Raw genomic sequence first — 12798 nt, forward strand, 5'->3', positions numbered from 1 at the left:
GTCTGGTTTGTGCATATTAATGAGGCAGTCTGGTTTGTGCATATTAATGAGGCAGTCTGGATTGTGCATATTAATGAGGCAGTCTGGATGTTTGTGCATATTAATGAGGCAGTCTGGTTTGTGCATATTAATGAGGCAGTCTGGTTTGTGCATATTAATGAGGCAGTCTGGTTTGTGCATATTAATGAGACAGTCTGGTTTGTGCATATTAATGAGGCAGTCTGGTTTGTGCATATTAATGAGGCAGTCTGGTTTGTGCATATTAATGAGGCAGTCTGGATGTTTGTGCATATTAATGAGGCAGTCTGGTTTGTGCATATTAATGAGGCAGTCTGGTTTGTGCATCTGGTTTGTGCATATTAATGAGGCAGTCTGGATGTTTGTGCATATTAATGAGGCAGTCTGGATTGTGCATATTAATGAGGCAGTCTGGATGTTTGTGCATATTAATGAGGCAGTCTGGTTTGTGCATATTAATGAGGCAGTCTGGATTGTGCATATTAATGAGGCAGTCTGGTTTGTGCATATTAATGAGGCAGTCTGGATGTTTGTCTGCTTCCTGTAAACTCGTGGCAGTCGGAGACTCCGTCCAGCTGTGGGACGGAGGCGGAGCCACGGGGGTCGGATTCCAGGGGTCCGCGCATGCGCAGATCTACAACACACAGTCACAGAGCGGTGGGCGGGGCCAGGGGGCGGGGCCAGCAGGACTCCCGCCGCTCAGCATCCTCCGGCGAGAGAAAAAAGAGGAGAAGAAGAAGAAGACAAACAAGGAAAAGTTTCGCAGAAGAAGAATAAATGGAGCAGCTAGCGGCTAGCAGCTAGCAGCGTGTAGTTTCTGAGAGGACTACACGCTGCGGGGCCCATGGCGCCAGACACCCGGCCGAGGAAGAGGAGCAGACCCACGAAGGAGACCAAGACCAGGACCGTGCACGCCAACGTGGGCGCGGAGGACCCGAACCGGCACTACGCCAGCAACCGGATCAGAACCACCAAGTACACGCTGCTGTCCTTCCTCCCAAAGAACCTGTTCGAGCAGTTCCACCGCTTCGCCAACGTGTACTTCGTCTTCATCGCGCTGCTCAACTTCGTGCCCCTGGTCAACGCCTTCCAGCCCGAGCTGGCGCTGGCTCCAGTGCTCTTCATCCTGTCCGTCACCGCCGTCAAGGACCTGTGGGAGGACTACCGGAGACACCGCTCAGACACAGACATCAACCACATGGACTGCCTGGTGTTCAGCAGGTGAGAGGGGGGGGGGGAGGGGGGAAGAGGAGGAGGGGGGAGGAAGAGAAGAGGAGGAGGAGAGGAAGAGAGAAAGAAGAATAGAAGAAGAGTAGAAGAAGAACAATAGTAGAAGAGTAGAAGAATAGAAGAAGAATAGAAGAAGAAGTAGAAGAAGAACAATAGAAGAAGAGTAGAAGAAGAACAATAGTAGAAGAGTAGAAGAATAGAAGAAGAAGAGTAGAAGAATAGAAGAAGAAGAGAAGAAGAATAGAAGAAGAGTAGAAGAAGAACAATAGTAGAAGAGTAGAAGAAGAACAATAGTAGAACAGTAGAAGAATAGAAGAAGAAGAAGAACAATAGTAGAAGAGTAGAAGAAGAACAATAGTAGAACAGTAGAAGAATAGAAGAAGAGAAGAAGAAGAGTAGAAGAATAGAAGAAGAGAAGAACTATAGAAGAAGAGTAGAAGAAGAATAGAAGAAGAGTAGAAGAAGAACAATAGTAGAAGAATAGAAGAAGAACAATAGTAGAAGAGTAGAAGAAGAAGAGTAGAAGAAGAACAATAGTAGAACAGTAGAAGAGTAGAAGAAGAACAATAGTAGAACAGTAGAAGAAGAAGAAGAGTAGAAGAATAGAAGAAGAAGAGAAGAAGAACTATAGAAGAAGAGTAGAAGAAGAGTAGAAGAAGAGTAGTAGGAGTAGAAGAAGAAAGTAGAAGAAGAATACATTACATTACAGTCATTCTTTTATCCAAAGCGACTTACAGTCAGTAGTATGTTACATATCATTCACCCATTCACACACTGATGACAGGCTACCATCAAGGTGCCACCATCAGACTCTAACTAACATTCATCATCAGTCCACACCGATGGCCTTCAGGAGCAACTTGGGGTTAAGTGTCTTGCCCAAGGACACATCGACTGCCGAAGCCGGGTATCGAACCACCGACCCTCTGATTGGAGAACTACCTTGCTCTCCACTACGCCACAGCATAGAAGAAGAAGAAGAATAGAAGAAGAACTATAGAAGAAGAAGAGAAGAAGAACTATAGAAGAAGAATAGAAGACGAGTAGAAGAAGAATAGAAGAGTAAAAGAATAAAGTAGAAGAAGAACAGTAGAAGAAGAAGAGTAGAAGAAGAACTATAGAAGAAGAATAGAAGAACTATAGAAGAAATAATAGAAGAAATATAAAACATAAACAACCAGTATTAAGTTTAATATAAATACTACTGACACCATTAAAACCATTAAAATAAATACTACTGACACCATTAAAATAAATACTACTGACACCATTAAAATAAATACTACTGACACCATTAAAACCATTAAAATAAATACTACTGACACCATTAAAATAAATACTACTGACACCATTAAAACCATTAAAATAAATACTACTGACACCATTAAAATAAATACTACTGACACCATTAAAACCATTAAAATAAATACTACTGACACCATTAAAATAAATACTACTGACACCATTAAAATAAATACCACTGACACCATTAAAATAAATACTACTGACACCATTACAATAAATACCACTGACACCATTAAAATATATACTACTGACGCCATTAAAACCATTAAAATAAATACTACTGACACCATTAAAATAAATACTACTGACACCATTAAAACCATTAAAATAAATACTACTGACACCATTAAAATAAATACTACTGACACCATTAAAACCATTAAAATAAATACTACTGACACCATTAAAACCATTAAAATTAAATAAATACTGACACCATTAAAATAAATACTACTGACACCATTAAAATAAATACCACTGACACCATTACAATAAATACCACTGACACCATTACAATAAATACTACTGACGCCATTAAAATAAATACCACTGACACCATTAAAATATATACTACTGACACCATTAAAATAAATACTACTGACACCATTAAAATAAATACCACTGACACCATTAAAATATATACTACTGACACCATTAAAATAAATACCACTGACACCATTAAAATAAATACCACTGACACCATTAAAATATATACTACTGAAGCCATTACAATAAATACCACTGACACCATTAAAATAAATACCACTGACACCATTAAAATATATACTACTGACACCATTAAAATAAATACTAATTACACCATTAAAATATATACTACTGACACCATTAACATAAATACTAGACACCATTAACATAAATACTAGACACCATTAAAATATATACCACTGACACCATTAAAATAAATACTACTGACACCATTAAAATAAATACTACTGACACCATTAAAATAAATACCACTGACACCATTAAAATAAATACCACTGACACCATTAAAATAAATACCACTGACACCATTAAAATAAGTGTTACATGACAAGCTTTTAGTTGGTTTGTCTATCAGAGGACAAACTGTCAGTGGATTGAAACTGGCCTTTAAGTTTGACCCCAGATACCAGCCTCATGGTGTGGGTCGAGATGGGCAATATATTCTGCTGTTCTATGAACTGTTGTCTACTTTGATAATGATTGAGGTATTTAAAAGGAAAAAATGTCAAAAATAAACTTTTTTACATAATTGTATAGATCAAACAACTATACTATATATTTATATATATTTATACGATAAATCAAGAAAACAATTTATGGAGAAATCAAATCTTTTTTTTCATCAGAACCTCCTCGTTTTACTTTAATTCTTTGTTTCCAAGAATATTCTGCTGGGTTTACCTGAAAATGTAGAAAAACAATCAGAATTTGTGCTGACGTAGATTGTGACTAGACATCCAACGACTAATCAATTAACTGTAAGTTGTCAACTCATACATTCCAACTGCTTTGATAATCGATTGAGGTATTTTAACCAGAAAAATTGTCAATAACAACAGACAGAACCGCCAATTGATTAGTCGAGACAACAATCCACAGAGTAATCGACGATGTTAGACAACTTTTTTTATCAGATCGTCCACGTTTCACTTTCTCCACTAAATGTGAATTTCAACAAAATACCATCTCAGGCCTGCGAGTCCAACCTTCTTTAACACACGAGGAACAATCATCACATGTTGAATCCAGAGAAGTGTGAAGCTGTTTTTATTTTCTGATCATACAGAAGTCACCTTTATTATTGATCATTATTAAGCGTCTGTAGTCTTAAAGGCTGGAGTTTAGCCATTTGCTCGTTGCAATGTTGTTGTTTTTTGCAACCAGTGAACAGGAAGTGACCATATATGGACTGAGGAGGAGTGACGTAGAGACGCCGTATACGTCTCTGGTGTCGACCTGTCAATCAGTGTGTAGCCCCGCCCTAAAGCATCCCCTGCTTTATGGTCTGTTTGACTCTAAATGGAGCATCATTTACTAAATGAACATCATGCTGTATTGAAGAAGACTTGAAACTAGAGATTGAGACCATAAACTCATGTTTACAATGTTTACTGAGGGAATAAATCAAGAGAGAAGTAGAGTCATTTTCTCATAGACTTCTATACAACCAGAGGAGTCGCCCCCTGGTGGACAGGAGAGAGAATGCAGCTTTAAACATGAAGCTTTGACTTCACTTTTCAGGACCAGAGGGGGGGTGTGGTGTGTGTGCTGACTGTGTGTGTGTTTCTACTGACTGTGTGTGTGTGTGTGTCTGTCTAATGAAAAGCAGCACTGTCGTCCTCATACAGACCAGAATTCACGGTAATCAAAAGGCTCAGTGTTTGGTAGCTTTACACTCGTAGAGTCAGTCCTGACCCAAGTTGTTCTGTCGAGGTTAGGACATAATTACATTTTCATCCGCTGTGGCCGAATTGTGCAGAAAACATTCAACTTTCTCGACCCGGCAACAGCTGACTGGACTCGAGGTTCACGGCAGCGTAACAGTTAATTAAACCTTTAACTCCAGATGAACCAGATCTGAATGGTTTACTTAAGACATTTAATCTCCACACATGGCAGCAGCAGGAGGAGGTTATATTTATGATATGGTATTACAACTTTATCAAGAAAAGCTCATATTTACAAAGTCCGAACGATGCTGGTTAATGTCTCCTCCATTTTATCAGGACTAACGGCACAAGATTTTCTCCTGAATGTAGTTTACAAAGATTCAGACAAATATGATAAATTGAGTTTACTGGAATGTAAATAGTTTGCTCTTAATCTGCTGTTCAGGCTGTTTACAACATCCAGGATCAAGCTGGACCACAACAGTTTAAAGGTACAGTGGTGATGTTTATGAGTGTGTCTGTGTGAGGTTCTCCTCCACAGTCAGTGTTTCACTACAGCAGATGTTTGTAGAAACAGACAGGAGAACCAGCACGGAGCAGATCAATGTTCTGCTGTGGACGTATTTTAGACTCCTAAAAGAATCAATATCAGTTTAAGAGAACGCTATATTTAGAATATTTACACCTCTTTACCTTTATGACGGAGAACTGAAGCTGTTATCTATGCTCTCTACAAAGACACCAGACTACATTCACACAAACAGAGATTTAACCTCTCAGAACACAGGAGCTACTGCTCTACTGCTGCCTCCATCTGTTTTGACTTTGGTGAATCTAAACTTACCTTAAAAAACACCAAAGTCAAACAACAACACAAACTAACTAACAGATGGAGGCAGCAGTAGAGCAGCAACTCCTGTGTTCTGAGAGGTAAAATTACTGTTGTTGTGAATGTAGTCTGGTGTATTTTAAGATAGCATAAATAACAGCTTCAGTTACAAATCAGAACCATCCCTTTTTAAAATGTCAAAACTGGTACAGAAGGTCAGTTTGTTGACTGAGTATCCATAGATGATGCTACTTATAATTACAGCTTTCTTAAATATGTGTTAATGTGACATTTTGGTGTTTTTAAAGGGTTAATTCAGATTCACCAAAGTTACACAATAACACAAACTTACTAACTGATGGAGGCAGCAGTAGAGCAGTAGCTCCTGTGTTCTGAGAGGTTAAATTAATGTTTTTGTGAATGGAGTCCACAGCGGAACATTGATTTGTATTTTCTCTGCTCTGTTTACTGTGGTTGTTTTGAAGTTATGCACAAAGACATGAAGATACATTTCACATCCAAGCAGCAGTGGAGGACAGACTGTAGCGGACTACAGGAGTGATTCATTTTCACCAGACTGTCCTCGTTCCACTGGAATTCTTTATTTATGAGAATATGTCTGCTGGGTTTAAATGTAAAAGCATAAAAACAAACAGAATTCCTTCTCTCTAGGACAGTTGTTCTCATTGTAACGGTAAAGATTGACCTTTTTAAACAAAGAACACCATTAAGAACAGTAGTCTGGGTTTTTTTTCCTACAGCATTTCATTCACAGATATACATCTTGGTTTGTTCTGGTCTTGGTGGAGTATGTGCTTTTGATAATGTGTGAAGTCAAAGTTAACAGAACCCACGTGCTGGTTAGACTCACGCATATTAAATGTAAATGGAGCCGATGTGTTTAAGTTTCTTTAGAAAGTGTTTAAGTTGTTGGTGATTGTTTATTTGTGGTTATTTACAGTATGTCTGACGCATAAAAGATGTTCTTTGTTTCTTTCTCCAGACAACACAAGCTGAAAAATAGAAACTGAAAAACCCTAAAGATATTCAGTTTACCATCAAATATGACAAAGAGACATTTGAGAAGTATGGAGTGAAAAACTAATTGATTGAATCGATCTTCACATTGTCAGATACATTTTCTATAATTTGTAGATCTAAGCTGCTTGGTAACTTTGAACAAATTCCAAATAAAGTGTCTTTCCCTCCGGACACAAAACCACTAACATCTGTCTTTTTTCTTTCTCTGCAATAGTGCACTTAAAGTGACGCATTGTTGAAGTGAATATATACAATAAATACAAATCAACTGAGATTTAGACAATAATTATAATTTATTAACGTACAAAACATACAATTAATCTGCCCACTTCAAAGCCACCAGACTCCAGTCAGAAAACAGTGATTTTACCTCGCTGATCATCAAAACACACTTCATTCAAACCGGACAGAAACAAAATGAAACTGCTCAAAAGCATCTTTATTAGTCTTTCCAATGTTAACAACAATCACCAACTCTGGTTTGTCCAAATAAAACCTTCATTCACGAAGTTAAGAGACACCAGACTCCATTAACAGAAACGGTAATTTTACCTTTTTGATCATCAAAACACATGAAAATACAAAATGAAACTAATTTAAAGCGTCTTCGTTAGTCTTCCACTGTACCAACAATAACTTACTCTTGTGTGAGTTTGAGGAGAGACTGAATCAGTAACAGATATAAAGATAAAGTAACAATAGTCACAATAACATTTTCATGTTTAATAAACAAACAGAAAGGCTACTCGTCTCCTGACGATGAGAAAGGACTCTTAACACCTGATTAACAGGATTTGCCTAAGTTAAAACTGCATATATGTTCTAGTTTTGGTTGATAAAGTGTCTTTTACTGTATCGTCAAAGTAGTTTAGTAAATGAACCACTTCAGGAAACTCTTTGACTGATATATTAGTATATTTAGTATTAATGTCTCACACTTTGAACTACTTTTACAGCAAACTTTACAAATCCAGGTCACGTATTGAACCATTCTGAGCTCTTACGTCAGCAGCTCTTTGTCTTCAGGCTGCTGATCCAGAGATAAATATCTGTAACACATGTTTTTAAACTCTTAAAAGTTCCTGGGAAAGTCAGATTTTCTAGTGAAAACCACGAAACACTTCAGAGACAAAATTCAAGGAAAGGAATGTTTTAATAGGCAGGGAGATGAGTCATTAGTGTGTGTTTGTGTGTGTGTGTGTTGGGGGGGATTCTTGACGGATGTTTGGAGCTCTGGTTGATGCATCACTTATCTTATTTGCTAGCAGGAATATCACATTGTTAGTGAAGTCTGATCCATTCAAGACGGCAGCAAGCTCCTCAGAACAGTGACAATGTTTACAGGAAGACCTCACTGACTGATTGATTCAATTCAATTCAGTTTATTTTGTATAGCCCAGAATTACAAATTTGCCTCAGAGGGCTTTACAATCTGTGCACATGAGACATCCTCTGTCCTTACACCCTCACATCCTCTGTCCTTACACCCTCACATCCTCTGTCCTCACATCCTCTGTCCTTCCCTCACATCCTCACACAAAAAACTCCCCTAAAAACCCCTTTAACAGGGAGAAAAAAGGAAGAAACCTCTGGGAGAACGACAGAGGAGGGATCCTTCTCCAGGATGGACAGAATGCAATAGATGTCATGTGTACAGAATGAACAGCATAACAGAGATACAACACATTCAATGTATATGACATAAATGATTCATATAATAAGACTACTTATAATAACAGCAGCAATTATTATAGTAGAATTATAGCCATGAAAATAGGGATAGTAATGTGATTAAATTTGATTGATTGATTATGTCACGTGGACTGAGAGTAGATAAAGATATTTACTTGGAACTGACTTTGTTCCTCCTTTAGGTTGTTCTGAAAATGTCTCATCCCAAACCTGTTTATAAATCCATCAAGATAAAGCTAAACTGTATTTGTTTGTATTTTGACATATTGAGGAAGAAGTTTGGAGAACTACATAAGTTTGTGGCATCAACAATATTTTCTGTCCCGTACAGATTTATGGAGGTCGAGCTGATGTTTCTGTTTATAGAAGCACCAGTTATTGAGAACAATAGCTCCACGACTTAACCCTCTGAACACCAAGCTGCTCTAACATTTCTCTCTATGTTGCTTTGTTTTTCATTTTAATATAAAGCCCTGCTCCTCTATGAAAACAGAACAATCATGACTAGAAGTAGAGAGAACTCAAACATGTCTTTAGTGCAGAATAACACAGTTATGATGACATCAATCATAAAAAAAGAAAAAGTTTAATTTCTTTGATAATTTACAAACAATGGATTCTATTTATACAACATTTTTCCAAGAGTCCACACAAGTTACTAATGTTGGAAATGACTCAATGTGTTTTGGATATTGAACTATTCACATGTTTACAACCTCTACTTCCAGCCTCTCCTCCTCTTCTCTCCTCTCCCCTCCTCTCTTCTCCTCTCTACCTCTCCTTTCTTCTCCTCTCCTCTCCTCTTCTCTCTGTGTTCAGCAGTTGTTGTCACATGACTGTTGGTCTCAGATGAATCAATCATGTCTTCATAGTTTCACTGAGGAGCTCAGAATTTAATGTTTTTTACAGAATCTGGTTAAAGGAAACAGTTTATTTTGGGTGAAATTTTAAATGAGACGTGTAGAATAAAATGTTTTGGATGAAATATCATAATTTGAAGCTTCGTTTCTGTTCCGTTCTGTGAAGAAAATGTTCGTAGCACATGATGAGTTTAAGGACCGTGGGAAAGATGAGAATCTGACAATCATGACAGTTTTACCAGCTTCTGGCTGCTGTGATAAACGGTGTAGTTTTGGTGATCGTTTAAAGAAAACCTTCTTTTGGGGTTCAGAGCTTTAAAGCAGCCTCTCGTTGTTCTTGCAGAGCGGAGCGACGCTACGTGGAGAAGTTCTGGAAGGAGGTCCGGGTGGGAGACTTCATCAGGCTGCGATGCAACGAGATCCTCCCCGCCGACGTCCTGCTGCTGAGCTCCAGCGACCCGGACCGTCTGTGCCACATCGAGACCGCCACGCTGGACGGAGAGACCAACCTGAAGCAGAGGCAGGTGGTCCGCAGCTTCTTCGACCTGGTGAGACTTTGTTTGCTTTTTGCGTCAGCTTTTGGTTGTCAAAAGTGAAAATACGGTTTTCTTTTTAGCCACTTTATATTTTGAGTGATTAAAGTGACAGTGAGGATCTTTTATCTGGTCCTGAACCAGTCTCAGTTTAGTCCTGATCCTCTATAGACCTCCATCAGTAAACGAGACCATCAGAGAGAAGATCGTCTGTTTCTATAAAGTTATTCTTAAAGCTCGAGCGGGTCAGACTGTCAGACCCTGCTGCAGTAAAATGAAACACTAGTCCCTGATAGCAGTCATTTCTCTTCACCCAAACTAAACATTGTTTCTGCTTCTGGAGACAATAACTCATAATAACTAGTTGAAGGTTAATTTTAGTAACCAACAAATCATTCAATAATCAATTGTTAATAACAGTGTGTTTGTTTTCTGTCTGCAGGATTGTGATTTTGACCCGTTAAAGTACAACGGCATAATTGAATGTGAGAAGCCCAACAACGACCTGAACCGGTTCCGAGGCTACATGTGAGTCCCGTCTGTTTATCCTTCCCCTCCGTACGGCGGGTGGTGGATGATGGTTACTCTTTAGAACAAACCCCGACGCTCATCCGTATCTGTTCGCTCTCAATAAAGGTTCACTGTAAATCGATCTTGTGACGTTTTGAGAAAACGTTTCGCTTTCAGAATGGAAATAATGTGAAACTGCGGTTTGTCGGCGATCCGGGAGTCTCCAACTTATAATTATGACTTCACCAGTTTTTCCAAATCCAGATTACGATCTGCCTTCTTGGGATGTGGTTGCAGGGGTTTGCCCGTTTGAATGTGCACATGACCAGAATAAACTGCAGCTGGAGTTCCTCGAGCTCTCAGACTGACAGCCAGCGGGAGGTTACGCTGTAGAGGACGCAGTGACGGAGACGGGACAGGAGGACAGTCTGAGCTCAGCACTTCCTGTCGTAGGACTTTGCCCTCGGGGCATTAATGCTAATTGTTAACCAGTATGTGACTAGTGACACCTTATGGGTATTTACTATGCAAGGTGGAACTAATTAAATGATGCTAATGAGTTGCTTTATGGGAAATGTAGGATCAGGTGTTTTTCAAAAGGCAACACATCTCGGCATCTGTTTCTTTGATTTGAACCTTTTTGATCCGTCTCCTGTGAGTCACACTACATTTCTGCAGTAACCCTTTAAGAACTAGGATCCCTCAGTCAGCACTAGCGGTGTTGCTGCCTGGATAAAACATGTTACTCTGTGAGCTTTAGAGGTTCCTGGAGGCAGGTTTTGTTTCCTTCAGGCAGAGCCATGGCTAGTTGTTTCCATCCGTTCCTAGTCTTTATGCTAAGCTAAGCTAACAGCGTCAGGCTCTAGCATCTTATTCACCAGAGAGGCATCGATCTCCTCATCTCATCCTCGGCAACAAAGCAAATAAGAGCGTTTCCCACCTTGGTGAACTGTTCAGGGTCATGTTCATCACCTGGACACCTGCCAGGTGAGTCTCCTCTCGAGACGATGACCGGCGTCCTCTGATCTGACCGGGCTGACCCGCTCTCATGTCATCATGACGTCTTGTCGGAAGCAGACCAGATGCTGCAGCTATTCGGTTGCCAGGTTACGGCGGCGTTGAGAGGGGAGGTTTGGTCTCAGCAGTGTTTTATTACATTACGTTCATTGGCACAAAGTCTCATGTAACTACGTTTCTAGGAGAGAAAGCAGTCTCTCTCCTGAACAGTGTGAGCTGGCTGTGAACTGGGAGCTGTGGGACACGGTGATGACTCTATACTGGTGGAGACCAGCTGGCAGAGGTTTAAAGGATGAACTGTTAGGAAACATGCTGACGGCTGCAGATGAGACGAGAATATTTGTTCTTATTGGTGGAAAGACCTACTTTGATCAAATATCCAACAGCACGACGTTTACATTTTTTATTTAATCAACAGTCAAAACTATATTAAAGACTTGTAAAAAGCTTCTCAACTCACCAGAGGGGTGTTTACTGACATATTTTATATCAGACAACTAACGGTAAAAATCTTTTCAGCTTGTATTAAACACAGACTTTATTTCAGACATCTAACAAAAAACGCATTCAAGAAACATACTGACTTCTAGACGGGAACAGGAAGTGTTAAAATGCTGACTCGTGTCATGTAAGGACTCATTCCTGCAGCTCTCTATATGATATAAATATGATGATGTAAAGAATAAACAGAAATGTCTTCATGCTGTGGCGTAGTGGAGAGCAAGGTAGTTCTCCAATCAGAGGGTCGGTGGTTCGATACCCGGCTTCGGCAGTCGATGTGTCCTTGGGCAAGACACTTAACCCCAAGTTGCTCCTGAAGGCCATCGGTGTGGACTGGATGATGAATGTTAGTTAGAGTCTGATGGTGGCACCTTGATGGTAGCCTGTCATCAGTGTGTGAATGGGTGAATGATATGTAACATACTACTGACTGTAAGTCGCTTTGGAGAAAAGCCTCTGCTAAATGACTGTAATGTAATGTAATGTAATATTTGTGCCCAGACATCCCTTCTGTTTTGGGCAGGAACGGGTTAAATGTGTGAGTGTGGAGTGAGATGTGAGGGTCAGCGATGAGGCAGTGAATGATTGACTCTGAGGCTGACGGGGTTTCTGTATCGGGGGGGATTTGTGCTGAGATAAGGACTCTGGTGAGGAGAGCGAGGCGCTTTATGGTCTGATCGATGGAAGCAGAGTAAAGTGAGGCTGCATAAAGACGTCCTCTGGTTCTACCAGCATCGCCACGCTGGAGCAGAAACTAATGATTGGTTTCATTTTCTCGACTCATCGATTAGTTGTTTGATCCATAAGATGATGATAAATCTGTCAATCAGTGTTTCACAAGACGATGTCAGCAACTCAAAGATGGT

The 12798-nt window shown here is 39.6% G+C and overlaps 1 protein-coding gene across 1 annotated transcript in view; it reads left to right on the forward strand.

Annotated features, from left to right (window-relative positions):
• Nucleotides 1-708: 708 nt before the first annotated feature.
• Nucleotides 709-12798, forward strand: part of atp10a (ATPase phospholipid transporting 10A) — a 38281-nt gene continuing 26191 nt past the window's right edge. Inside the window, 3 exon segments of the mRNA XM_054602564.1 lie at nucleotides 709-1239; nucleotides 9715-9919; nucleotides 10347-10432. Of these exon segments, the coding sequence (XP_054458539.1) occupies nucleotides 863-1239; nucleotides 9715-9919; nucleotides 10347-10432 (668 nt within the window). The 5' untranslated portion in view covers nucleotides 709-862.

This window comes from Anoplopoma fimbria, chromosome 8, assembly GCF_027596085.1.
Source record: "Anoplopoma fimbria isolate UVic2021 breed Golden Eagle Sablefish chromosome 8, Afim_UVic_2022, whole genome shotgun sequence".
NCBI lineage: Eukaryota > Metazoa > Chordata > Actinopteri > Perciformes > Anoplopomatidae > Anoplopoma > Anoplopoma fimbria.